Source organism: Syngnathus scovelli, chromosome 11 (assembly GCF_024217435.2).
Source record: "Syngnathus scovelli strain Florida chromosome 11, RoL_Ssco_1.2, whole genome shotgun sequence".
Lineage (NCBI taxonomy): Eukaryota > Metazoa > Chordata > Actinopteri > Syngnathiformes > Syngnathidae > Syngnathus > Syngnathus scovelli.
The window spans coordinates 1,930,949-1,958,139 of record NC_090857.1 but is presented as its reverse complement, the minus strand read 5'-3'; the positions used below and the strand labels follow the sequence as shown (position 1 = coordinate 1,958,139).

The 27,191-nt window shown below is 50.1% G+C and overlaps 4 protein-coding genes across 9 annotated transcripts; 3 read left to right on the top strand and 1 right to left on the bottom strand.

Moving 5' to 3' along the window:
* The first annotated feature begins 287 nt into the window (after positions 1–287).
* Positions 288–4,723, top strand: tomm34 (translocase of outer mitochondrial membrane 34). Of its 4 annotated transcripts, none has more exons than XM_049734481.2 (8): positions 288–549; positions 1,078–1,211; positions 1,631–1,730; positions 2,650–2,802; positions 3,321–3,620; positions 3,683–3,809; positions 3,888–3,991; positions 4,028–4,723. In XM_049734481.2, the coding sequence occupies exons 2-8, from the start codon at positions 1,088–1,090 to the stop codon at positions 4,080–4,082; spliced, it is 963 nt and encodes a 320-aa protein (XP_049590438.1). In that variant the 5' UTR covers positions 288–549; positions 1,078–1,087; the 3' UTR covers positions 4,083–4,723. The 4 variants fall into 4 exon arrangements, with proteins under 4 accessions (XP_049590438.1, XP_049590437.1, XP_049590436.1 ...); XM_049734480.2 differs by having other exon boundaries at positions 3,888–3,994; XM_049734479.2 differs by having other exon boundaries at positions 3,888–3,997.
* Positions 4,692–8,472, bottom strand: LOC125977667 (14-3-3 protein beta/alpha). The gene is made up of 7 exons (XM_049734484.1): positions 8,303–8,472; positions 6,723–6,882; positions 6,493–6,633; positions 6,212–6,335; positions 5,637–5,800; positions 5,470–5,565; positions 4,692–5,142 (listed from the first exon to the last, which is right to left on the bottom strand). The coding sequence occupies exons 2-7, from the start codon at positions 6,873–6,875 to the stop codon at positions 5,086–5,088; spliced, it is 735 nt and encodes a 244-aa protein (XP_049590441.1). The 5' UTR covers positions 6,876–6,882; positions 8,303–8,472; the 3' UTR covers positions 4,692–5,085.
* A 761-nt stretch (positions 8,473–9,233) lies between these two features.
* On the top strand, positions 9,234–23,110 carry fer1l4 (fer-1 like family member 4). Its single transcript, XM_068652448.1, has 49 exons — positions 9,234–9,351; positions 9,934–9,989; positions 10,184–10,272; positions 10,356–10,455; positions 10,519–10,613; positions 10,680–10,724; positions 10,788–10,976; positions 11,174–11,234; positions 11,651–11,782; positions 12,089–12,151; positions 12,224–12,308; positions 12,377–12,542; positions 12,771–12,951; positions 13,024–13,210; positions 13,289–13,368; positions 13,464–13,589; positions 13,658–13,736; positions 14,027–14,121; positions 14,319–14,427; positions 14,503–14,731; positions 14,906–15,038; positions 15,110–15,210; positions 15,292–15,379; positions 15,532–15,648; positions 15,739–15,891; positions 16,103–16,307; positions 16,409–16,533; positions 16,626–16,760; positions 16,847–17,020; positions 17,176–17,286; positions 17,380–17,541; positions 17,616–17,790; positions 17,982–18,103; positions 18,182–18,301; positions 18,481–18,525; positions 18,921–18,998; positions 19,077–19,211; positions 19,285–19,407; positions 19,492–19,619; positions 19,757–19,927; positions 20,343–20,497; positions 20,648–20,838; positions 20,898–20,983; positions 21,049–21,147; positions 21,281–21,398; positions 21,566–21,689; positions 21,765–22,027; positions 22,104–22,204; positions 22,368–23,110. Exons 1-49 carry the CDS (start codon positions 9,273–9,275, stop codon positions 22,546–22,548), a joined length of 6,165 nt encoding a protein of 2,054 aa, XP_068508549.1. The 5' UTR covers positions 9,234–9,272; the 3' UTR covers positions 22,549–23,110.
* A 420-nt stretch (positions 23,111–23,530) lies between these two features.
* Positions 23,531–27,189, top strand: sh2d5 (SH2 domain containing 5). Of its 3 annotated transcripts, XM_049734472.2 has the most exons (11): positions 23,531–23,737; positions 24,289–24,354; positions 24,418–24,498; positions 24,592–24,666; positions 24,756–24,902; positions 24,995–25,195; positions 25,280–25,466; positions 25,846–25,954; positions 26,215–26,374; positions 26,597–26,843; positions 26,880–27,189. In XM_049734472.2, exons 2-10 carry the CDS (start codon positions 24,304–24,306, stop codon positions 26,816–26,818), a joined length of 1,233 nt encoding a protein of 410 aa, XP_049590429.1. In that variant the 5' UTR covers positions 23,531–23,737; positions 24,289–24,303; the 3' UTR covers positions 26,819–26,843; positions 26,880–27,189. The 3 variants fall into 3 exon arrangements, with proteins under 3 accessions (XP_049590429.1, XP_049590430.1, XP_049590428.1); XM_049734473.2 differs by having other exon boundaries at positions 25,849–25,954; positions 26,597–27,189; XM_049734471.2 differs by having other exon boundaries at positions 26,597–27,189.
* Positions 27,190–27,191: the final 2 nt, after the last annotated feature.

Here is a 27,191-nt window from a genome sequence, read left to right as displayed (position 1 = left end):
CGTTGTTGAATGGGAAAGGCAAGGCAACAGTCACTCGGTCGTGAAGGGGAAATTGCGTCACTGACTCGTTCGCGAACGGGAAAGTCAGCACTCGTTCACTCACTGATCCGTTCTCGGGATGAACGGGAAATGCAAATCACTCACTCACGGACTCGTTCACTCACAGGTTCGTTCAGTTTATAAGTTACGTTATTGCATGCTGGTTGAAGTCATATGAACTGAAAAAAGAACGATTCACTTCAGGAAGTGGTCACTCACGTTCCCTGAAAAGATTCGTTCTATTTAACGAATCGTTCACTCACGAGCCAACTCTAGCGTGGTCATTCTCCCCGCTGACAAGTGAGCACAGCCGGTCGGAAAGTTACCGACACGCCGCAACCCTCGACCGCATTTCGCACAAACAGTGCCACCACGACCACCAAAAAGCAGGTCTTGGGGGAATGGCTGTGCCGCTGACATCGGCGAGTTAAGGGCATTTTAAAGTCTATGCGCCGTCTGCCATCCTTTGTCGCTGAATCCGCCACTTAGCGTCCGAAAGCAGGCCGGCCGGTAAGCGATACATCTTCCCTTTATTCCCCAAACATGGCTAACACGCCGGCCGGTGTTTGCCGCAGCCTATAAGCTTTTAGTCGTTAGCCTTAGCTTCGACCTGAGCTCAGCATCCGGAAGTTTGCCGGTTAGCTTAGCTTCCAGCCTTCGTTTATATAGCTTTGTTAGCTTAGTTTCAGCAAAAAAAGTGTCGGTATAAGCTAGGATGACAGACCTACTGGTCACGTGCCGTCTTGACTTGTATATATTTTCGGAAACGAACGAAAAGTTAAGCTTGTCAGTCTAATAAAAGAGACGGGAGATTTATTTTTCACCAATATTTTCTTATAAATTACAAGTTAGCCAATGTCACGAATGCCCACCGGGCCCGTTTCTCTTTCCACCAAAACATGATTGTTGGACTTTGGGTGGAAATATCAGTAATTGAAAATGTCCAGCCTTAACAAGGTTGCCTGGGTGTATGTTGTAACAAAGAATCCATGGAAGCCAGTCGCCATATGTGCTGAGTTTCAAATTTTCCGAAAACAGGAGAACTAGAATGAGTCCAAAAGCGAAGCCGTGGGCCGAGCTGAAGCAAGCCGGCAATGAGTGCTTCAAGGCCGGCCAGTACGGAGAGGCCACCCGCATATACAGCCTGGCCATCAGCGAGCTACACAAGTCCGGTAAGCTTTTCTATATCCATTGCCACACATAATTTAAGCTTGAACTACGACTAATGGACTAAAATCACATACACTTGATGAACCTACTTTGAAGTGCTTTATTGGAGGGCAAATTGGCCTCGTTCACACTAGCAGTATTTTTTCTCAGGTACCATGAAGGCAACACACTTGTTGCTAGGCAGAGTTCCTGCATAGCATAAGCTTGATTTTGCCCTACGTGTTCACCAAGTGTACCTACCTCAGCACTTATCGACTCCACTTGAGTTACCTGGCTACAAATTCGGTTACCTAGATACTCCAAAGAATTTGACTTAATTCTTTACATTGTTTGGTATTTAATTTTTGTGTTTGTATCAAATATGAACTTGTCGATATCCTTTGAGTCCCAATGTGTGGTGACGTTTGCACCTGCCCTGCAGATCCAAAGAACGTGGAGGAGTTGAGTGTGTTGCACTCCAATCGTGCCGCCAGCTACCTCAAAGAAGGAAACTGTACCGAATGTTTTAAGGACTGCAACATGTGAGTACAGAACAGCTAGTTAATCCGTGATCAGCAGATTCCCGAAAATGATATCATTTGTGATGAAGGTTTAATTGCTTTTAAACCATGATTAAGGAACAAATAATGATCTCAAAACAACGTGATGGGGTTTTGGATTCTTAGAATTGTCAAGTGTTGCCTTAAAATGACAGTGAACAGCCTTTTGGTGGCCTTGTAATCGTGAGTTTGCGACGTCTTTGCATATCCGTCGGCCTTCTTACGCAGTATTTGCAAGGTGGCTGCGTGCCAAGCTAAAAGCTATAGCTAAAAAGGTAAAAATGATTGTCACACACACATCTGGGTGTGGCGAAATTTGTCCTCTGCATTTAACCCATCCCCTAGGGGAGCAGTGGTACCGCGCTCGGAATCCTTTGGTGAGCTAACCCCCCACGAGATGAGCTAATTAGGCCATTCCGCACCAACTTGCACTCGGTCTCTCGACAAGATACGCTGAGAGCCAAGATGACGTCACGAGCAGTAAGGTGACCGAACCACTCGGCCGCTTCGGATTGCTTCTATCATCAGACGCCCTAATTTAACATTTTAATCTCTGTTACATTTGAACTCTTCTTCCGAAATGCACACATACTGTAAACAGTGTTTTGTCAGAGAGAGAAATAATTTGACATTTTTCTGGAATATGAGTTTATGGAATATGATATGACTTTGACTAGACTTTGTGACTGATCGTGTCACATTATCGTCCCCGCCCTTTGCCGCCGTCCACATTCTTGCGCTTGATTTGCCCAAATTCGTCCCTACGTAGCCACCTAGCGACTTGTCAACCTAGCAGGTGGCAGACCTTCCTACTTCAGTTTACTACTAGCATCCGTACTTCCCTGTAAGAAGGTCGCAACTTGTGAGAATTGGACAAAAGCTGGCCCTGCTCCTCTGCTAGTTCTCTGGAGCTGCTACCGTTCAACGTGAAATCTTTGCTGCGCCGGGCCGCCGCCTCCGAGGCCCAGGAGCGTTATCAGCAGGCCTACGTGGACTACAAGACGGTGCTGCAGCTGGACGCGCACATCGTGGCTGCGAACGACGGCGCCAACAGGTGCGTGCTAACATATGCAGACTTACTAACAAGCGCTATGCGTTTGTGTCAAATGATGGAACGAACAAGTTTTCAAAAAAAGGTATCTTGTCACCTTGGTAGGGAACGACACAGCTAAGCCATTTTGGCTACTAGGTAACTAGCAAGCTTCCCGCTTACTTAGTTGGCTACTTAACAGGTTTAAGTTGTGAAATTTTCATCAATTTTGATTTTGTTTGTACACTTGTTTATTTTTTTCATAAGAATATTTAGTCTCTAAAGTTAGTTTTCATTCTTTTTTTTTTTAATGAAAATGCTCCGTTTTAGGAGACGATTTGTATTAGGTATTTTTCTTAAATATAGAAAATACGTTAAGTATTGCCGTAACATTGTCAAACGACCTTCTCTACGCACATTCAATTGTAAAAATAGTTATTTTGTTAGTTTACATTAACGGTAATCACCTTGCCGCTTACCAATCTACTTAGCTACTACGAGCCCACCGAATTCCGAATTTCCGTTTTTTAATCCTTTTGTAGAATGACAAAAGCGTTGACGCAGGTCGACGGTCCGTTGTGGCGCGAGAAGCTCCCTCCCATCCCCGTTGTACCTCTGGCAGTTCGGGAAAAGCTCAGCCAAGGACCCTCTACCACGCCATCGCAACACAACGGTGAGGCGCCGAGCCACAATCTACCGGCTGAGGGGGATGTCCAAAAAGCCAAATTGCTGAAGGAGGAAGGAAACGCACTGGTCAAGAAAGGGGCGCACGCCCAGGCTGCCGAAAAGTACACTCAAAGCATCCTCCTCCACGCCAAAGAGGCTGCCACCTTCACCAACCGGTAGGGAAGCAAAATGGCCGCGTTAGCCTAGCTCCGATGCTAACCTGTGCACGTTTTCTCAGGGCGTTGTGCTACCTGGCGCTGAAGCGCTACCACGATGCGCTCAGCGACTGTGACGCAGCGCTCGCCATCGACGGCGCTAACATCAAGGCACTGTACCGACGGGCACAGGCGTACAAGGAGCTCAAGGTGATCTACCTTTGCTCTTATTTCGCCACTTGCTCACCCTCAGCTAACTTAGCCGTTTCCAACTGCGTTTTTTGTCAGGACGGGAAAAGTTGCATCCGAGACCTGAACAAGCTCCTCACCTTGGAGCCGAACAACACGGCTGCCATGAAGCTGCTGCAGGAAGAGCAGCAGCAGCAGCAGCAGCAGCAGCAGCAGCAGCAGCAGCAGCAGCAGCAGCAACCACCCCCTCCGCAGGAGAAGAAGAAGAAGAAGAGCAGGACCAGGAAGAAGTGAGCACTGGACACTTTGTTCAGAAACACGATAGAAGGCAAAAGTGAGTGAGTGGAGTTCGCGCCGCAAAGACAAGCAATCACCGCGCAGTCGGCCCGCCACTTGCGCCGATGCCCATCCTCTTGACCCAAGTGCCTGAAATCCTCGTCGTCATCTTGGGGTCTTTGATGTGGTCACTGGTCACCATCTCGTTTGATTCGATCTCGTCTTCGCCGCGCTACTCTCAAGCGTGTTATTGCCCATTTTCCTGTAATGGTCACAAATTGTCGGATTACCTACCCACCTCCTTTCTGTCCTAATCCCATGGTACGATATGCGCCTTTCGTCTTCGTTTTTCACGAGTTACGTTTTTAATATATTGTCTTTAATCTTGTCATTGGTCACCGCCTGGCTGACATGGATCTCTTCTGTCATGACTTGGCATTTCATTCTGTGGTGTCTTTGATCTTATCGTTTTTCTGCCAATTTCATTGGTTGCCTTTGAACTTGCAATCTTTTTAAGATAACATCTGCGATCTTTGTCAGTGACACCTGTGTTTTTTCATGCCCCCCTCCTTCTAAGTCTATAGGCGAACATGAGCTTTGCGAGCGAGAAGAAAGGAGTCGTGAGCGTTTCTGTTGAAAATAAACACACAGTTTAATAACCTTTTTTGTCTTCTTGTTTGGATTGAAGTGGAATAAAAGCAGCCAGCGGGCAGGACTAACAAGCTGGCAAGAAGTTAAGAGGAGGAAAAAGTAGGAAGAAAATGGTGATAGATTTAGAAGGAAAAAAAAACCTCCTAGTGAGACAGGACGGGCCAGAAGGTTCTAAAGGAGCTTTTGGAGTGCCAGGTTCAGCTGGAGGGAGGCAGGAAAAGAGAGAAAGAGAGGGTGGGGGGTGTCCATGCGGCTGCTTCTTTTACAGAAGATGAAGAAGAAGGAATGAACATTTGTGTGCATGAAGACAGGAGGAGAAAGAGCGGAGGTCGGATGACGAAGGAGTCGAGTCGGTCGAAGGTGTGTAGGACTAGTTCTCGCCCTCTCCGGCCTCCACCTCGTCACCCTGGTTGTCTGATGTCCACAGCTGAGGAAGACGCAGACAGACACAGTCACTTCCTGGTTACAAGAGCTCACAGACGTTTGAAAATGAAACCGTTCTTGACAACATTGTCGTCCTTTTTAGATTTGAATCTTAATTAACGTTTTGCTCTTTAAAACTGCTTTCTTACTGTTCTGTTTTTACTTTTTAAACCTTATTTGTACTTCTGTGAATTGTATTTTACATGACTTAAAAATGACCTGCAATTCCAAAGAAACTATCAGTTAGCAACATTCAATTGGCATCTTCAGAAGAGACAAAATGTAAGTGTTGAATCAAGGCTTGTCGCGGTGCGCCAGAGTTTCGACTCACAGTCAGGTTGTCCCTTAGTAGCTGCATGATCAGCGTGCTGTCTTTGTACGATTCCTCATTCAAGTTGTCAATTTGTGTGATGGCCTCATCGAAAGCCTGCCCGGGAAGGAAGCGAATGAAGTTTCAGAGTGGCGCCGAGGTTGCAGCTGACATTGCTGTCGCGTTACCTCCTTGGCCAGACGACAGGCTTTTTCCGGCGAGTTGAGGATCTCGTAGAAGAAGACGGAGAAGTTGAGGGCCAGGCCGAGTCGGATGGGATGCGTGGACTGCATTTCCTTCTTACTGATGCTAAACGCTGTGTCGTACGCCTCCTCGGAGTTGCTCACCGTCTCTTTAAAGAGAGACTTTGATCAATCAACAGCCACTGGTAATGCAAACTTGTGCATTCCTGTGATACAAGTGCTCTCATCCAAAAGAGAGCTGTTGTGCCATCTGCTGGCCACGGTCAGCACTTTTTTTTTTTTTAACTTTCCCATTTGAACAACGAGAACAGACGTGCACGAGCCACCGCTCCTGTTCGGTTGATCAAATGAATGTTTGCTATCGTGGACATTTTTGTGTCAACGGCGTTCCGGGTCGTGACGAGATGCCATCTTACTGGAGAACAATGACTTTTGACAGGACGAGGCACCATCTTCCTCCATGAGAGCTTTGACTTCAAGATGCTGTCTTACTTACAGCAGGATGGCAGAAGGTGGCCACCTCACAACCATCCCACCAGCGCCTCGGCAGCAAAGCTCACCCTTCTTGTCCTCTCCAGCCGCCACCTCCGACAGGTATCTGAAGTAGTCTCCTTTCATTTTGAGGTAGAACACTTTGCTCTCTGGCAACTTTGCGTTGGCGATGAGAAAATTGTCCAGAAGATTCTGGAAGGAGACGGGCACAGGAACAACAACAGCGTGTTCCTTTGAGATATTCATTTCTCTTTTGTTTTCATAGGAAAATATCAACAAGCTGAACAAACACAAACTCTCCAACTCGCTTTGCGAGTAACGCGGTCGATCACGACATGATGGAACGTACCAACACGTCATTGCAGATGTCCTTGAGCTCCTGCTCAATCTTGACACGGTAGTCGCGAGCCATCTGCTGCTTCTTCTCGTTGCCCTCAGTCTTCTGCTCGATGCTGGAGATGACGCGCCAGGACGAGCGGCGAGCTCCCACCTGCCGGCAGGAAGGCAAGGCCGCCGCCAAAGTCAAGAGCGCCGTGAAGAATGCGAGGACAGCCAGCGCAAATGAGGTGGGAGTCGTACCACGTTCTTGTAGGCCACGGACAGCAAGTTACGCTCCTCGTTGGTCAGGTCATTGTTCTGCTCAGTCACCTGCTTCATGGCGGTCGCCATGTCATCATAGCGCTCGGCCTGCTCGGCCAGTTTGGCTTTCTGCACCAGCTCGTTCTTGTCCATTTCGTGGCTACGGACAACAACGTGAGCGTCACCGCACGGAGGTTGGTGAAAAGCGACCGACGACACACCGAGGTAGGTCCCGGCTACTCGGTACAACTCAGCATGTCACGTTTTTGGAGGTGGATGCCTTCACCCAATTTCAAACCACCTCAGGCTCAACAGCTCCACCATCACTGAGAGTGGTTCACACTACTATTATTTTTTAGACATTTCTGCCAATATTCTGACATGTCACAGCCCAAATCACTGAGTGAATCAATCCGTTCATGTCAGTCTTTAATTGACGCTTCCATTATATGCGACCCCTATATCTTCCTTCATCCATGTGTGAATCGTTGGGCACACACCGACGATTTCAATCCCCGAAGCGCCTTTCGTCATCGTTCGGCAAACATCATTATCGACCAATTACAATTAACGGCCAGTAATTTCAATTGAGACATTTCAAAATAACGCCCCCCGCCCCCTTCTCATTAAATATTAGCCAGCCGCTAACACGCGAGCAAGCGCACCGAGCGAGTTGTTGTGCGTGCGTGCGTGGGTGGGTGGGGAGCCTGTTCATGGCTTCATTCCTCGCGACGCAGTCACAAAAGAGGCTTCAATTCGTCGCCTCAGGTCATCAATTTGTCGCGGCCGGCGAGTGTTACAGCAGGCTCTGACTTTATTCGCGAGGCCTGCAGGCAGTTCCGCCCTCGTCGACTCCGCCGCACTCCCCTGTGGAATTTTAAGATGGAGGCTAGCCTAGCATGCTAGCCGGACGACGAGACACTCGGATCGGATGCGTTTAATCAATAGCATGGGCGGCACAAACACGACCACTGGGGCTGTCGAAATATGACATATGGCCGGAAACACGCTTCAATCAAACCAAATTCAATCCGCGAGTATAATCGCGAAGGAAGGGGGGTGGGGGGGGTCCCGGGAAAGGAGGGTGTGTTAGCCCACGCCATGACGGAGCAGCGGGGGCTACGTGAGCGCTAGGCTGGGTAATCGGACGGATTTTCCACCACTCTGACTGAGCCTGCCTGTGGGAACAGCCCACAAAAGGCGAAGATAAGCCGGTGTTGCCGTCAAAGACGGGCCAGCGCGTTTAAGCTGTCAAAAAAAAAGAGGCCCCAATCATCGGCGACTCCCTCACTGCACCGTGCCGCGCGTCGCCCGAAGACCGTCGCATCGGAAGCAACATAGAGCAGGGTGGGATAAAAAGCACACGTCGTCATACTCAGGTGGAGTCGAACCGGAGCACTGCTGGGTACTTTCCCCGTACGCGGCCCCAGCGGATCTCGGCCTAAATCCAAACCACAATGGGCACCTTCCGCCGCGGAGGAGGCAAAAACGACCACCGCTCGGGGGTCGCGCCCGGGGCCCGCAAAGCGAGAAGCTTGCTGGCGGTGTGTGCCGAGTGCGTGCGAATGTGGTTAACTCACTTTTGTCGGGCAGGAGAGTTGGTGATTTTCAATGACCGACGAGGTTTTTATCGAGCCGTCCTCCTCTCGCTGAACGGGGATTCAGGGCAGTACCACTTCCGCCTGCGCTGACACTTCCGCTTCCTCTAAGCCACACCCCTCCCCCCGCCAGTATCCATGGCGACGACACTCAGGGGCTTCCAGGCATCCCGGCAGGGGCTTTGACGTCAGAGCTGCCATGGCAACCGCAGACGACTCCATCATGACGTATTTATTCATTCTTTTATTATTTGCGGGGTGTTTTTTTTTTTTTATCCTAAGAACTTATTAAATTAGTTACAATTATTTTAGTTAATGTATTTACAATATTGCAATTCATTTGCGTTCGTGATTTTTATTTTGATTGAAAAAACAACTGTCAGGTAAATGTTACGTCCATCCATTATCTGTACCGCTTGTCCCCCAGCAGTCATCGGGCAGTAGGCGGGGAACACCCTGAACCGGTTGCCAGCCAATCGCAGGGCACACAGAGACAACCATCTGCACCCGCACTCACACCTACAGGCAGTTTGGAGTGCTCAATCGGCCTACCAGGCCTACCAAGCATGGTTTTCGGATGTGGGAGGAAGCCCACGCAGGCGAAAACATGCGAGTGAGTGGCCATATATACGCGTTTTCATATACAGTTGCAACTGCATATGTATTGCGCAATTCCAGCTTCATTCACTTGTTCTTATGATGGAAGTTCATCAGTGTCGCCGAACGGATTGTGTTCGACATTGGAGGTTCTGCGGTACTTAATAAGATGTTTGTCATGTGCGTGTGTGTGTGTGTGTGCCTAGTCAAAGGAGGAAACTAGTCAAGCCAGTCGAGTATCGTTGCCCGGTCAAACATGAGATTGGATGGGACCAGCCCCAACCAACACGCCAACACCAAAGCATGAGCTGACCTTGAGACATGTAGACAGGCGCCATCCTCCAGCTCCTTCGCTATGTCCATCAGCGTGAACTTGAGGAAGGTGTCCAACCTTCCGGGAGGATCCCTGCGAAGAGTGGAGCTCTCCTTTAGAGGTGAGTTGTCTGCTTAGGAAAAAAAGGACATCGAAAAACACCTCGAAATGTCTCGGATGCGTGAGGGAGCCACTGCTCCACCTTGCTGGCTCTTTTTTCCTCCTCTCCTTCTCACCATTCCTTCCAAGCAAGGGAACTTTCCCCCGACAGCTTCTTTGTTCTTGAGTGGAGCAACGCAAACATGCTGAAGCAGCATTTAGCGATTCTGCTGCACAAACATGGAATTAGGTGCCAAGTTGCCAACACATGCAAAAGCATTTTTCTGTCGTTCTCTAAAATCATCTTCTTGCACTGTGCTCATTTTTATTTCTTTGTATTGCTTTGAAATTACATTGAAATGCTTTTAATTGTTGCACATTTAATTCGGTGAAGCATATTGTCTGAAAGTGCCTCGACTTGAAAAAGATAACTGCTTTCAAAGAATCTTTTTTTTTCTATAAAAATCCGTCACTTGGGAAAAAACCCTTTCTAAAAACATCCAATTTTATTCTTGTGTTTTTTTTCTTGCACTATTATGACCTTATTCTTCTGGTGCGATTTGAGCCGTTGCTATGGTAACGTGTTTTGTTTTCCACCCGCCAGGATTCACCCAGAAGAGCCGAGTGCTGCACAGTGATGGTGTGGCTGTCTTCAATGAAGTTGGTGTTTTTTTCTTTGACAATTTGGTTTCGTCAACAAAACAAACAGTATAACGATATCACATTAAATTTCCTAAAAGTAACGATCAATCAAATACAAAATCAGGGTGGTTGATTTGTGAGATCACTCACATACAACACAGTCCAAGGGTGTGACCTTGACTCCTTCCTTGTGTGTTTGTGCGTGTGTGCAGCATTTCCGCTGGCCTCACTATGGTAAAGTCATCCGACATGAAGTGTTGACCATCAGAGTTTACAACTTCAGTAAAGTCTTTTCCAATAGGTACCCCCCCCCCCCACACACACACACACACACATGGTGTGATCCATGTGTGTGCATATGTTCATATTTGTGTGTGTGTTTAGACTGCTGGGCAAGCTGGTTGTGGGCCTCCAGCACATTGTTACATCAGGAAGGCTGTTGCTACAGGAACCACTCACGGATGGCAACCATCTCTTGACTGATGTAAGTGTGCAATCCGTACATGCACGTTTGTGTGTGCGTGTTGTAATCATGTTGCTGGAGTAGATCTACGTGGAGTTGGACGTGCACTACAATCCTGTGGAGGGCACCGCAGGAGGCTGGGAGGGACAGGATTTCATCCGCGTGGGCGACCAAGTTGAGTAAGTTAGTTAGTTAGTTTGTTAGTTAGTTAGCTCATTTAAATTCTGTGTGTGTGCATCACTCAGATTGTCGATGGGCTTCGTCAACGAAGCCTTTGAGGATGAAGAGAGGTGAGAGCGACTTCACCTCACACTCGCATGATAGCATGTGCAGCAATGCGGTCCACCCTACAGAGCGGGCCCTCGGCTGTTGAGTCGTCCGGAGAGGGAGCTGGAGAGGGAGGCTCGGCATCTGGGACGCAAGCTCATCGTGGCGCAGGGCGGCCTGGATGACGACGACGACCTACATGACTATGACGACTATGACGAAGACGAGCTGCTGGAGACGGAGGCGTGCGACATCATCTTCGCTCCCTTGATGAGGTCGGCTTCGCTGTTCTCATTTTAGATTTGTGTGTAGAATGGTTTGACGCACTTTGCCGCCGTTTAATGGAAAACATTTGAATGGCTGCGCCTGCCGTCACTCAAGTGGCTGGCATAGGTAGATGAGCAAAGATACAAATCTTTGTACTTTGTGTGTGTGTGTGTTTGTGTGTACGTGTGTGTGTGTGTGTGTGTAGTCGTTCCAGGCCACTGTCAAGACGTGTCGCCGCAGCCACACCAAAAGCTCAAAGCTTCCAGGTAAGAATGCCACAAACAATAAAAATGACACGGAAGGGCTTCCCTATCACAGATCCACTTTTTGAATTTTTGGCCCACTCCAAGAACTTCTTTCTGGCAGTTCTTTTGTCAGTCAGTCATTAGTTGCTAGGTAGGTAGTTAGTCATTTGTTTGGGTAGTTATTTCATTAGATTTTTGTTTAGTGAATTTGTTGGTTGATTGGTTAGTTATTTGAATCACTAGTTAGTTAGTCAGTTAGTTAGTTAGTTAGTTAGTTAGTTAGTTAGTTAGTTAGTTAGTTAGTTAGTTAGTTAGTTACTGGTCGGTTAGTTTATTAGCTGATGATTCACATTTAGTAGTTGGTTGTTAAATCATTGTTGTTTTTTTGGGGGGGGCGGTGTCTGCAGCAGTGAACGTGTCCGATCGGGTGCTTGCAGGTGAACGTCAACATCCTGGAAGCTCAGAAACTGGCGGGCGTTAACATCAACCCAGTCGTGTTGATCCGGGTGGGGCAGCAGAAGAAACACACGGCCACGCAAAAGTCCACCAACTTTCCCTTTTATAACGAGGTACACAAAGTCAACCGAGCCACACCACAGCAGACACGACAGAGACGGGAGCACACACCTTTTAGGACAATGCAACACTGCGGTTGAGCACTATCAAACACGGCAGAGGGCAGTCAAGCACATTTGAAATCAAAATCGAATAGAACATCTTTTGCCGTTCAAGCCAGTAGAGGACTGGCATCAAACATGTTGTCGGACAGTCGGGCCCAATAAAAAACATGCAGGCACCTTCTTTCCAGAGGACGTGCAAACATCTCGTGCTGCAATAAAAGCCAAGCGATGGACTAACTTGAACCCCTGTTGCAGAACTTTCAGTTTGAGTTCCACGAGACTCCGCAGGTTCTCTTTGACAAGGTCATCGAGATCAAGGTCATTCCCGTCGCCACGGCATGCAGCTTGTTTCCACGGCAACAGGCTGCCAAAACTCCTCCGCCTTTGCAGGTATACCATCGGCGCATGCTGGCCTTCCTCATGAGCCACGTGGGAAGCTTCAAGATGGACATCGCCACCGTCTTCCAGCAGCCAGGTACCAGCCAGGTACCATCCAACCAACCGCCCCCTTCCTTCCCTGATGACGGCCCAACTCCTTGGCAGAGCACCGCTTCTACCAGAAATGGGCTCCGCTCAGCGACCCGGCCGACACCCGATCGGGGGCCAAGGGCTACGTGAAGGCCACCCTCAGCGTCCTGATGAAGGGTGAGGCTCTGAGTGCCCCAAGCCTGCTGCCTGACATGCCCAACACCAACCAGGACATTGACAAGTAAGTTCACCCGCACTATTGCTGAACATGTTTTTTGTCGGGGGATTCAACCCAATCAGAAGGGTGACATGAAGCAAGTCAAGACAGATGAGGCCACGTCGGGCTGTCTCATTTTGATCATTTCCACAGGACAACAATCTTCTTCTCCCAAAATTTAAGCGTGTGAACTACGCTGAATGGAGGCGGGGCTTTTTCCGTGGCGGTACAAATGCCATGCGTTTGTGACAGGAATCTGATGCTTCCTCGCGGGATGCCTTCCGAGCGCCCGTGGGCTCGATTTCGGCTCCGGGTCTACATGGCGGAGGGTCTGCCCACCATGGATGCCGGCTTGATGGGCCAAATGTCCAAAGTCACGGAGCGAATGGTCTTCATTGACCCTTACGTCCAAGTCACCTTTGCTGGACAACAGGTACACAAAAACCAGACGGGCTACTCAGGTCCACAAGCTCGGGTTCAAAGCATAGTGCTCGGTCCCTCTTAGGGGGAGACGTCTGTCGCTCGCGCCACCAGCTCTCCGCTTTGGAACGAAGAGATCTCCTTCGTGGAGCAGTTTCCTCCTCTAGCCCAGCGGATCAGAGTCCAGGTCCTTGACGACTCCAAGATGGGGGACGTTGCTCTGGCCACTCACTTCCTGGACCTGCGGCAGATTTCAGACCCCACAAGGAATGGTACACGTTGAAAACTGCTCTGTTGCCAGCTTTGTGCTCTTTAAGAAGCCTTCAGTGTGTAAGGGTGTCCGCCTGCAGGTTTCAAACCTACCTTTGGACCGTGCTGGGTCAATCTTTACGGTTCTCCTCGGAACTCCACCCTTGGAGATGTCCACCAGGTAAGCCTCTCAATGGATGCTTCTCTTGGCTCTCAAGTGCCCCAGGACGGACCGGGGCAGGGCGGGCCGAAGCTAATCCAGACTGTCTTCTCCAGGCTTTGAACCAGGGCCTCAGAGAGGGAATCTTCTACCGCGGGCGAATCCTTTTGGCGCTCTGTGTAGAGATTTACTCTTCGCCCTCCGCTATCGCCCCCGACTCCAGCTCGGCTCCGTTAGCGATGGTATTTGGATCTGCCGCATCCGTTCTGCTCAATCTGCTCTGACTTGGCCCTGTGTGATTCTGTTGAAGATGAAAGGAACGCTGGGCCGGTTGGGATTGAGGAAGACACAAGGCAGCAAGAAGGAGAAGAGCAAGGAAGGTGAGGAAGGTGAGGAAGGAAGGGAGGGAGGGAGGGGGGAAGGAAGGAAGGAAGGAAGGAAGGTGACTGTGACTTTATCTTCATATGCGAGCACAACACTGTTTTTGTCAAATCCTGATTTATAGCATCTTTCTTGAACAATTACTATTTTAACAATGATTAAGATTTATTTTCTCATCTGATCACTTTTTGCTTTCCGGGCTCTGATTGGACAGAAGTAAGATCCTTCAAAGTGCCAACGACACTCAAAATTGTTGCTTTTTTTATTTTTTATTTATTTTTTTTGTTTTTGCACATAGCTTCCAGCCGATTGAACGACGAGTCGGGCGAGGCAGGAGTGGAGGTGCCAGAGGCGGTGACTGTGGATGTAGAGGAGATTCACCCACTTCCTGAGGTCAGCGCCGAGAAAAAACAAAAAACAAAACCTTACTTCCATCTTCTATCTGCCCAACGAAGTTCATTCTAATATTAAAACAAGCATTCAAGCAACTCTTATCATCGAGGACTGAGGACAGAGCTTTGAGGTACACCACGGCACGTCGATGCTACAGGTTAACATTGAGCAGATTTTGTGTGTGTGTGTGTGTGTAGGGTTTCCTAGGGGGGAAAGAAGACTTTCTACTCTTTGCATCTTTGTTTGAGGTCACCATGATGGATCCATCAGTAGGCAGCAGGCCCGTGGTCTTTGAACTCTCCATAGGTAAAAGGAACACCTGACACAACAAGCAGCAGTACGAAGGACAACCCAAACCGTCAATGGTGGCGTTGTCGGCAGGAAATTGGGGTAAGGCGATTAAAGGCAGGCCTTCCAGGAAGAGCCAGATTCAGGAAGAGGTGCAAGCAAGCCACCGAGAGCTGAGCCAAAGCCAGGAGGACGCCGGTGAGGAGGCGCAAGGGCTGCTGGAGTCCGAGGAGGAGCCGGACACCGAGGCGGTGCTGAGTCCCCAACACGAGAACAGATCTGTGTCCGAACCCCTGAGGCCGCAGTCCACCGAGTACGACGGGTAAAAGGACCTCCGTCGAGTGATGAAGAGTGTGGACTGTCTCGCTCTCTTGGCCTGTACCTCGCACGGCCTGTGTCTCGTTGACGTGTCGCAATCTCGCGCGCCTGTGTTTGACCTGCTCGCAACCACTTGCGTGTTTTGTGTTTGACACGTCGCACCCGTGTCTCGCCTCAGGTCGTTCCAGTGCATCCCGCTGCAGGCCCCCTGGGAGAACCACAAGCCATGTTTGTTTGTCTGGAGTCAGTTTGAAGACCACAGCTTTCGTCTGTACCAAAGCAACTGGCTCAGCAAGATGGCGGACAGGCTGGTGAGGTGGCGCCGCTGAAGCTGGCCGGGAAGTTATCGCTGGGAGTAACTATCTGGGGCGAACGGCTTCAGGAGATCGGTCTGGACCAGGTGGAGCTTCTTGGGCGGAGGCCTCGCAGTGGCATCAAGGAGCGCCTAGTGCATGTGCTGCTGGAGCTGGTTACGTCCTGCAAGTCAGCCACCGCCTGCATGTAGCAACCTGAATCAAAAAGCCTCCCTTTTCAAACATTTTTCTTCTCAATTGTTAAACACAGGCAGTTCCGACTGTTCTCAGATCGGCGTGCTCAGTTTCGTCCCAACAATCTGGACACATGCAGGAAAGACTTCATCAGGAAAAATTTGGTGAGGCTCTCGTATTTTCATGTACATGGGTCTGAAACGCTTGAAGCCACGTGCATCAGCTCAAATGAAAACGCTTTCCTGATCAACCACGATGCGGCTGGTATCCAAACGCCTGCATGATGAACCCTTGTCTATGCTCGGCTCATTTCCAGGTTCTGGTGGCCAGGCGGGCCACGAGGATCAGGCACAGCATAACCAGACGAAGGCTCAAACAGCAAGTGATGGATGTCAAAAAACTCCTGAGCAAACTTCGACAGCTGGCCCAAGAGGTACAGCACGACGTCACGTCAGCTTTCTTGGTCTCGACTTAGCGCTTCTGCTTCCAACGTGAGCTTTGACACCGTCTGACCCGCGAATAGCCCCAGAACACCATCCCCGATGTCTTCTTGTGGTTGCTGAGTGGAAGCAAACGTTTGGCCTACGTCAGGATACCAGCTCGCTCCGTCATGTTCTCCTTGGTGGAGGACCAGAGGGGGCGGGACTGCGGTCGGGTCACCACCCTCTACATGAAGGTCTGTAACTCAAACCGAGAGTCTGCCCTGGAAATGCATTGCCTAGTTGCCCGTGAGGCGTTTAAACCTAAATGTGGACAGCACGGGAGCGTGAACAGGCAGTTTTGGGCTCAGTCGACTCTTGATAGGAACGTCTACCGAATCCTGCGCAGCTCGGTGAAACTGGCTCCAGAGGCTGAGTTCTCAAAATATTCTGCGATTCTGTGACTAGTCTCCGGGAGGTTCCACCAGTGAGATTTATGCCAAGATCGAGGCGTACCTGTGGCTGGGCCAAGCCAAGTACAGCAAGGAGGCCATTACCTCGCTCCCGGACGAGTTCCTGCCCGTTTACGAGGGGTCGCAGGAGGACCAGGAGGGGGGGGTAGCACTGGTCACCACGGGAACCAGGAGGATGCCCGTCAAACTGCACTGCCAGGGTGAGTCCGTCGCCGTTTTTGCTTGGCTGACGCAAAGTCCATCCATCCATTTTCTGTACCACTTGTGCACGAACGTGTGTGTGTTGCATGTTGTGTTGCAGACAGCCGCTACTTCCAGCTGCGATGTCACCTCTACCAAGCGCGCGGCTTGATGGCGGCCAACGACAACGGCCTTTCCGATCCCTTCGCCAAGGTGCTCTTCTCCACGCAGTGTCAGATGACCAAGGTGAGTTTTATAGAGTCACGTATGATGATGATCTTTGATTATGGCTCAACACAAGCGTCCACGCATGCACGCGGCCGGCGTGTGCGCCTCAGGTGTTGTCCAACACGCTGTCCCCAGCGTGGTGCGAGTGTTTGCTGTTTGAGCGCGTCCTGCTGGAGGGCACGATGGAAGACCTCGGGCACGACCCTCCTCTGGTCATCATCCACATCTTGGACTACGACGCCGTGGTAACGCCGGTCCTTGCTCACCCGCTGAGAACCGGAGCGGTGGCAGAAGGAAGGTCGTAAAGCGCCACTCTGGAAAATGTGCTCAGGGTGGCCCCAAGCTTCTGGGCCGAGCGTTCGCCGAGCCCGAGTTGAAACCGGCGGAGGCGCTCTACCGGAAGCCCCATCTGCGCTTCTTTGACATCAGCATGGGGAGGGCGCCGGCCGGAGAGCTGCTGGCCGCCTTCGAGCTCATCGAGCTGGACTACTCGTCTTTCGGCGAGGTGACGCTGCCGCCGTTTGTTGTTGATCCCAAACTTTGGAGTTGCTCCAGGCTCGCGCTTTCTATGCCGAACGGCCAGCAATGTCATAAGATTGTTGGAACGTAAACAAGAAGTAAGAGCGTGAAGCTTAACCCGTGCGTCCTGATGTCGGGCAGCCGTCCCTCCCAGCCAGCGTGGACCCTCAGGAGCTGACCTACTGGCCAGAGCGGCGCTGCTACGACATCCCGGAGGGGGTCAGGCCGCTCCTCAGGAGCTTCAAAATTGAGGTGCTCACTTACATCCCTGTCGATGGACAGGAAAATGTATGTTGGAGGCGTGCCCTGTGGCCCATTTGAGAGGCTAGTCAGTATTGTTTGCAGGTGCTTTTCTGGGGCTTGCGCGAGCTGAAGCGTGTGCAGCTCTTTGAGGTGGAGCACCCCCTGGTGAAGTTGGAATGCGCCGGACAGCAGCTGGAATCCCAGGAGCTGGAGAGCTACAAGACCCACGCCAACTTCAGGGAGCCCGTGCGCTTCCTCCACGTGGTCAGTTGACGCGTTTTGGGCAACCCCCCCCCCCCCGAAATTGGGCTGACGTCTCGTCGTCGCCTTCCCGTTAGAAGCTGCCGGACCAGGCCTACCTCCACCCTCCTCTGATGCTGTCTGTCGTGGAGCGCAGAGCGTTCGGACGGCAGGTCCTGATCGGGACCCACGTGGTCCGATGCCTCCTGGACTTCGCTGCGCCTGGGCTCTGGGACGAGCCGGATGACGAAGAGGACGAGCCGAAACCCAAAGGTAGCTAAAGCGCTGAGCGGCAAATGTAGGGCAAGATGAGTCCACTTACGAAGTTAAAGCACGTAAGATGCAAAATCAAACCTGATGTTCTTTGGAACCGCCCTGCAAGACATGACATCAAACCTGATTATTCTTTGGAACCCCCCTGCAAATCCTCTCCGGTGACTTTGTGTTTCCCCACGTGTCTCCAGAGAAGAAGACAGCCCCGCTGATGGCAAAGACCAGCGCACTGAAGTCACTGAAGAAGATAAAGCTCGGCAACCTGTCAATCAAAGAGTCTGCCATTCCCAATGCCGCCATCAAGCTGATCAACGTGAAGCAGCCGGCCGGCTGAAGAATATTTCTTTCTTTTCTTCTGTCGCTAACCTGTGCCGTGTTGGTCTGCGCGCAGGCTCCTCTCAAGAAGCTGCTGAAGGCCGAGGATGAGGAGCTGGAGGAGGACGTGCCGGAAAACCAGGAGCTGGACTGGTGGTCCAAGTACTATGCCTCCCTGAAAGAGCTGGACAGACAGGCCAGACACATCAAAACACACACACACACACGTACACAAAGTTCCATCAAGCGCAGCTGATGATGTCACTCTTGTACGAGTGGTCCATTCATTCACGTAACTGTGCCGCTTCACCACAGCAAAGATGGCGTCCTAAAGGTACATGGACGTTGAATAACATATGAACGTGTTTGTTGCAGGCTGCTGAGGAGCTGAAGAAGAAGGATGAGGAGCTGGAGGAGGACGTGCCGGAAAACCAGGAGCTGGACTGGTGGTCCAAGTACTATGCCTCCCTGAAAGAGCTGGACAGACAGGCCAGACACATCAAAACACACACACACACACGTACACAAAGTTCCATCAAGCGCAGCTGATGATGTCACTCTTGTACGAGTGGTCCATTCATTCACGTAACTGTGCCGCTTCACCACAGCAAAGATGGCGTCCTAAAGGTACATGGACGTTGAATAACATATGAACGTGTTTGTTGCAGGCTGCTGAGGAGCTGAAGAAGAAGGACGAGGAGGAGGAGGAGGAGGAGGAACAAGATCAAGGAACCGGTGTGCTCACTTTTAATTTTTATTGACAAAGCATCATTTGCACCGAATGATTCTCAAGTCAACAACTGTGCCGGTTAGAGGGAGTAAACGAGAGAAAGGCAGAAGAAGCGGCGGTGCAGGTGGAGCCTGCCAAGCGCAAGAAGATGGCCACGCTGAAGGTTCCCCCTCGGCACGCTTTCGCATCATCTTGCCCGAGTCCAAGGTCAATGTCGTGCCATTGTTCTGCGTGCGTTCAGTTGTACGCCAGCGACTTGGAGGCGGAGTTCAGTCAGTTCCAGGACTGGCTGCAGACCTTCCCACTCCTCAAAGGCCGAGCCATTGGCGAGGACGCCGACGAGGACCGGGACGAGCGTCTGACGGGAAAGTACAAGGTGCTCTGCTCTGGCCCCTCCGTTGTGCGTTTGGAATTTACGCGCCTTTGACTCAGCCGCTTTCTCCGCTCAGGGTTCCTTCCTGGTCTACCCGATCGATTCGGACGAGGAAGACGACGAGGTCGAGTGTCGGATCGGCAAAGGGATCCCCCAGAACACGGCGCTCAAGGTGCTGGTCCGCGTCTACGTCGTCAAGGTGACAAAGCGCTTCCCGCCCGCTGGCCGGCCGCTCGGTGTGCGCAGGGCCGGAAGGAACTCGCTCTCCTCATCCTGGTTGCAGGGCAGCAATCTGGCTCCGGCCGATCCCAACGGCAAAGCCGACCCGTACCTGGTGGTCTCCGTTGGCAAGCAGAGTCGAGACACCAGGGAGCGCTACATCCCCAAACAACTCAACCCCATCTTTGGAGAGTGAGTGAGGGAGGGAGAGAGGGAGGAGCGTTTTGCTCTTGACCACAGGTTCCTTCTACCTTGGACATTTTTTCCCATACACATGCATGTTAACTGGCAGCCGTCCATCCATCTGTCTGTCCGTCTGTCCGCGCCAGGGTCTTTGAAGTGACAGCGCGCTTCCCTCTGGAGACGGAGCTGTTGGTGAGGGTGATGGACCACGACATGGTGGGCACGGACGACGTGATCGGGGAGACCCGGGTGGACCTGGAGAACCGGTTCTACAGCCGCCACCGCGCCACTTGCGGCCTGGCCCTCTACTACGACACGTGGGTTTGGTTGGCCGTCAGCGGGCTCAGGCGGCGCCGGCCCACCTTTCGGCAACCGCTCGGCCGACTCGGCTCATATTTTCGTTGCCGTTGAGTGGACGTTGTTGTCGTACGATTCATCCTGCGTTTCACCTTTTCCCAAACTGATGACCTCACCAAATTCTGCTGTCAAGCTCTTGTGGTGCTTGTGTCAATCGGCAGCTGTTCCAACCAGAATAGTTTGGAAATTCCAGCTCAAGAGGCAGTTTCACGTCACACCATGAAATTTGTGTCTCACAAAAAGTCTGAAAAAGCCACGCCGGAAAAGACACAGGAGCTCTGCCATTTGGCTTTGAAGCCATTTTAGCGGGACTTGTTTCATCTATCGGAGTTGACTTTTTCCTGAAGTTGTGACATTTGTGCCATGTGTCTGCAGCGAGGGTTACAACGCGTGGCGAGATGCCAAGAAGCCCTCCGTCATCCTGTCCGAGCTCTGTAAGAATAACGGCATTCCGCCCCCGGAATACAGACTCATGGAGGTCAAAGTCCTCAACAAGATCTTCAAGATCCCAACCGATGCCGTCCCCGAAGGCAAGAGTGCATAGCAGACTAACCCGCTTTTGATACACCAAGTTTCTAATGTCAAATAGCTGTCAGGACCTTTTGTTATTTCTGTCAAACGGCAAAACAGTCATCAAGAATTCGAGTTCCAAATAAAAGTCAAAGATCTCACATTTATAGATTTGCTAAAGAAGACGGCGCGTTCGGCCGAGGAGGAGGCAGCGTTGGAGGAGCACGCAGCCGTCAGCGTGCTGCGACGTTGGGACCAGATGAGCGAGTTTGTCCCAGGAGCGGTCGCACTGGTCCCTGAGCACGTGGAAATCCGCTCACTCGTCAAGCACGACAAGCACGACAAGCCCGGACTTCCGCAGGTAGACCTGATGACCGCTCGGCACGCCGTGGCTTCTTTGACACGTGCGTGCTAGTGCAGGGCTACCTCCACATGTGGGTGGACATGTTCCCCACGGACGTTCCTGCACCGCCACCCGTGGACATCAAGCCCCGATTGCCCTTCCAGTACGTCCAGCCCGAGTTTCATTTTGTATAAAATGTATTGCGGTGCTCAAGTGTCTGATTTTCAGGTACGAGCTGCGTGTGATCATCTGGAACACGGACGACGTCTTCCTGGATGACATCAACCCGTTCACCGGCGAAGCCTCGTCCGACATCTACGTCAAAGGGTCGGCGTTGCGTGCGCGCCGGGCTCGCCAAACCGGCCTCGCCAAACCGGCCTCGCCAAACCGGCCTTGCCAAGCCGGCCTCGCCAAGCCGGCCGGCTGCTGATTGGCTGTTTTTTCTTTTCACGACATGCAGTTGGATTCGAGGCCTGGAAGGCGACAAGCAGGAGACGGACGTCCACTTCAACTCGTTAAGCGGGGAGGGGAACTTCAACTGGAGATTTGTCTTCCGCTTTGACTACCTGCCCACCGAGGTCATCCGGGACCCTTACCCCTCTGGCACTTTTTGTTATCAATGAATGTCCATGCGCTGGGCCAACCGTCTTTCCCCCCTCCTACAAAACAATCCCAGAATTCAACTTGGAGTGCGCTTGGTGAGTCTTCTTCCTCATCTCATCATGTTGTTGTGCGTGCGCCCCAGAAAGAGGTGGTGTTCAAGCGCAAGGAGTCCTTCTTCTCTCTGGAGGACTCGGAGTTTCGCCAGCCGGCCGTCCTCACGCTTCAGATTTGGGACTACGATCGCATCTCGGCCAACGACTTCCTCGGTGAGACTGGCACGTCGACAGCCTGAGAAAAGAAAGAAAGAAAGAAAGAAAGAAACGTGTGCTTGTTTGTTGGAGGCTCGTTGGAGCTGCGCCTGGATGACATGGTGCGTGGCGCCAAGTCGGCCGAAAAGTGCACTGTGCAGATGGCCAAGGAGCGCGCCGGCCCGCGGGCCTCCATCTTCCGCAGCAAGAAGTTGAAGGGCTGGTGGCCCCTCACCTGCCGTCAGACGCCCGACGACCTGCAACGCCAGGAGGCCAAGGTCCGCCAGAAGAAGAAGGGCGTCAAGAGAGACGACGTCTGCTTCACCGACACTGATGGAAACGTCTACATGCTCATGGTGGCCCCAACGCCAGCCCCGCCCCAAAACTGAATGCAGCCCCTTTATCCAGAACTTTTTTTTTGTGTGTTTGCAGGGCAAGGTGGAGGCAGAACTCCAGTTGGTAACGTTGGAGCATGCCGAGGCCAATCCGGTCGGACAAGGCCGCAAGGAACCAGAACCTCTGGACAAACCAAAGTGAGACGCACGCATGCACCCACCCACGCACGCACACACGCACACACACACAGAGTTTGTATGTAAAAAGTTGTTGACGAAAAAAAAAAAAGCAAAAGGAAATCTTTGCAACGGTTGGTCACGAAGCATCGGCGTGACTCAGTGCTTTCCGTCATCGTCGCAGCCGTCCGACCATCACCTTCACCTGGTTCCTCAACCCCATCAAGACCTTTGTCTTCCTCATCTGGAGGAAGTTCAGGAAGTTTATCGTGGCCTTGATGTGTCTGGCTGTGGTGACGCTCTTCCTGGGCCTGCTGGTGTACACGCTGCCGCAACAGATCACGCGGGTCCTCGTCACGGGATGAACGGCGGCGGCGCTGGAGTCACGTTTGACGTTTTGGCCAAGTGCAAGTCAAACCCAAGTCAACCTTTTGCAGACTTTTGGAAGTGCAACGCGCATGCTTGCTTCGGCTTGTCACGCATTAATTCCACGTTGCTTAAACATGTGCTCACTCACCGGGCAGAGCCCCAACTTTTTGGACCAGAACCCACCCAAAGTCACTCAGGTAGAACGTGAGGCGGGTGACCCCAGAAATCCTACCTGCATCTCATAGAGTTTTATCTGATGACTCCATTCATTGATGTGACGATCGATCGCTTGAATTTTGTTTTTTCACCTTCTTTGTAATATTCCCCAGTTTTAGTTCAAAGTGACTCATAGGACCTTTGACATACTTTCTGATTCATTTTCAATCGACATTCATTTTTTTATTGGCATACTTTTTCATGGATTTCGTAAAATGCATGTTTTTTAAATGTATCAGTCTCCCAACCATATTTAATAATAATTTTAGTCCGTAATTTACTTTTAAAAAGTGTATTTTCATTTTTTGTGTGGAGTGACTAAGATGATCAAAGTTAAAGTCAGCTTTATTGTCAATTTCTTCACATGCCAAAGACACACAAAGAAACCGAAATTTCGTTCCCCGCTGTAATTGAAATTGTATGAAAGGGTGAAATGAGTCAAAGTTTTTTGTAATTTTCCCCGACTTCAGCACTTTAGATTGGGTGGGTAGCACCAACTTGGGGGGAATGGAGTGTCTTATTACTTTGGATGGATTCATTTTTTCTCCACATCCAATAGTAAAACATTTTGTCCACAACTAAAATGATAATACACATTTATATTTTTAATCCCAAGTTTCTAGACTGATTTAATTGTGATCAAACTTTTTTAGACCTTAAAGTTCAAAAACAGCACATTATTCATTTAGCCGTGAGCGTCATAACAATTAGGGGGCGGGGCGGGGCGATTCGGAATTGCATCGCGTGGAGGTGTGCTACTTCCGCCTTCTGACTTGTGACGTCGCAACCGTTAACAAGTAGCAATGTGAGCGGTGCGAAGCGAGAGGCAACACCAAGGCGAAAATCACATAACTTCACTTCCCGTTCCTCGCCATCTCCTCTCCTCTAACCCAACACCCACCCGCTATCTCGGCTTAAACAGAATACCTGGGTCGAAGCACCAGCCGAACTCGGACAGCCGGACTTCAGGTGACTAAAGGCGGCGGGGGCGTCGACAAAGACGGTCTCGGTTGAGAAGGGAGACGGTCCGCGACTGTTGAGACACGGTTATTTTTTATTATGGAGGAAACTTGTCGAAGAGAATATGTTTTAATTTGCTGTCTTTAGTATTTCCGCCAACTTGCTTGTGCGTAATTGTTGAATATGGTGAGACGCAACACAAGAGAAATGTCGTCCAGCATCTACTTTTTATACCACTTCCAATTTGGGATTTTTTAAAATTTTTATTAGTTTTCCCCCAGATGAAATAGTGTGAATAATTGACAAACTAGATTGGAATTTCCGTGGCTACTTTGAGTACATAGCATAAAATTTGAACACTGTTCAAGTAACACATGTCCAAGTGGTGCTTGGGATTTGTCTAATTGCAATGTGGACCTTCAAAGTGGATAAAAATCCAATGCTTATCTTCTTTTGGTTTGATTTGACAAGATAAAGTTAACAAAATCTGCTGTTCAACTTAACAGTAAATAGAATTCTTCCTCTTTGTACATTGATGTAAACTGTATGCATACGTGCAGAGATCTCCAGACGGCATGGGAGAAACAACAGTTAAAGAGGATGGTGCAGTGATCCGATCAGCTGAGGTCAGCACTATTAGTATATTACCGCCATTATTCGACATCTAATGCTCCATTTTGGCTCCAAAGTACGTCGGGTCGTTTTCGGTGGACGACAGCTGCCTGGATGACCAGATGGATCAGTTGCACAGGAACCTGAAGACCCTGAATGTAAGTCCCGCTGCTTGACTTTCAAATTGTTCCATGTGCAAAAGCATTATGTTTCCCCATCCATTTTCTCTACCACTGTACTTCTGCTGTCAGACGTGCAAGAAAAGTAGGCCTGTATCCCTCAAGTTCTCCATCAAAGGCGTGAAAATGTACGACGAGGATGAAACGGTATGGATGTTTATTTCTTTTTTTTTTTTTTTTTTTTCTAACTGCACTTAACAATGGTTATGTGCTCCAACCTGTCTTCCGTCCTGCAGACCCTCCTGATGGCCCACGCCCTTCGTAGAGTGTCACTGTCCACCGCTCGGCCCAGCGACTCCCAGTTCGCCTTCGTCTCCCACAACCCGGGCAGCGCCGACGCCCAGCTGTACTGCCATGTTTTCAGAGCCAGACACGCCAGAGCCGTAAGAGACCAGATAGATTTAGAAATGACTATTTCACATATGCATCATGAGCGTGGGTGAAGAAAGTATGCGCTTGCCCGTTTTCCTTTTAGGCTCAGTTCCTGAACCTTCTGCTGTGCCGCTGTTTCCAACTATCTTATTTGGAGAAGCACCCGGACGAAGCCCAGGAACTTTCGTCCGGCTCCGCACCTCGACGTAACCCGTCGCTTCTCAACCATGGCTTCCCGCTCAGTGTTAGCGCCCTGGTGTCTTTCAGAAGAGCTCCCTTTCGAGGCTTGACGTTCGGATCCAAGGTCGTAAGGCAAAGTGGTTTTACTCGTTTTTCAAGACAGCTATTGAAACACAATTGACGTTTGCTTTTTTTTGTCCGCATGCAGAAAAATGACAAGGTTTGTGACGAGCAGCCTCTTGGCAGCCAAGACGAGGTCTTTCCCACCTACTCGCCGTCCCTGGTGCGCAAGAAAGCCATCCGCAACAAAGTGCTCCGCGCCGGGGCTTACCGCTCCTTCACGTTCACGCCGCTCAAGCAGCGCCACGTGCAGGAGCGCCTCAGCGCCTCACAAGGTGGGCCCGCAGTTCACAAGGCGCTCTGCAGATTCAGGGAGTTGATTAGGTAATGCCTTTGCTCGCTCGATGGGGAGATCACCTGGAGGTGTTTCTTTGTGAGCTTTCGCAATCCTGTCACGGGTGCTCACGTTTGAGTCTCGAACAAGATGGAACATGTTTGGTTTTCCTCATGTTTGATGTGTGTCTTCACCTCTTGCGAGTACAGTGATTCCTACCCACACACACATTATTAGCGAGGGTATGAAGGAACGTTTGTGTTTCCAAACTCTTGACTGATGCTGACTGTATGTGACTAGCCAATTTACTCATTGTACATGCAATAAAAGATGTGTCCATTGCAACAATCTCAGAAGGATGTCTTCTCTTGTCCGTGCAGTAGAAAAGGACCAAGACAAGACCCCAGCAAGACGATCCCGGACTCCGAGCCTGGCCGAAACTGAGGAAGCGTTGGCTCAGGCTGTGTGGTGTTGGGATGGTATCGCAACGTGAGTAGTAAACTTTTTTTTTGGGGTTGTTTTTTTGTTTCACATTTTAAAACTCTTCTCGGGTGTCTTGATAACATGTACAAAGAGGAGAGGCCAGCTTTGGTTACCATGACAACTACCGCAACATCCATTTGTAACACCGAATCCCAAGATTTGTCAGAAGTTAATGTTTTTATTTCAACATGCTTGTATACTAATTGTATAGAAGTTCCTTGTATGTCCCCTTTAAAAACAATGCAGCTCCTTTTTCTGTGTCCCAGTGACAGTAGCTACTCCCTCCTGGCTGATGACGTTTTGGGATCCTACCTCCTGTGCCCGCACCCCAAGAAACCCAAAAGCGGATCACTCATCATTCGCTTCCCGTCTGGCCTCATCACCCACCTCATTCAAAACACACGTAAAGGGAATTTTCTCTTGGAGGTAACCGGACACAATGAGCGTACATGCCAATTACTGTTTTGTGAAACTTCCAGCATTTGAGTCTTTCCCCAAGGAGAAGGAGTATTGAATACATATTGCTGGCAATATTGATTAAGTCGGGTAAATTCCTACTGAGTCACCAGATGCAGTAAATGTCATATTTTTCTCAAAACTAAATAGAGAAATGTTATGTCTATTCTTTTTGTCTGTGGCACGTGGTAGAAATGCAAAGCTGAATTTAGTTCCATCGGAGAGCTGATCGAACATTACACGGAGAACCAGGATGGACTGCCGTGCCGGCTGAGCTGTGCTCGGGTCAACCATTGCTACGAGTGGGAGGAGGAAGACTACGCAGAGCCCAAAGCCCAGGAGCTAGACACAAACTTGAACAAAAGCAGAATGCAGAGGATTGTGAAAGGAAAGTGGATGAAATTTGGACACTAGAAGTGGGCAACTGCTAACTTTTTTTTTTTTTTTTGCATATCATCCTTCACCAAGTCACATTATGTATGGTGGGACATTTCAAAGTTTATTAATACTTAGCGCACCTTTTTATTCACCCTGTTGGCACTTCAAGTTTGTGTAAGGTATTGGCCATTTGTTCAAGGCTGTTGTTTTGTATTTGCTGCTTTTATGTTTTTATATGTGTATTTTTTTTTAAATCAAGTTCCACAGTGTTTCTAAGGCATGCACTTGTCCTACATAGTATTTGCTCAATCTTTATGGAAAAGAGCCCAGGTTGTTAAATCTGATGGCAAAGCTGTTTTTCCCCCCTCAGTTTTCAAGATGCTGCAAATATATTTGTTTAAATGAAAGT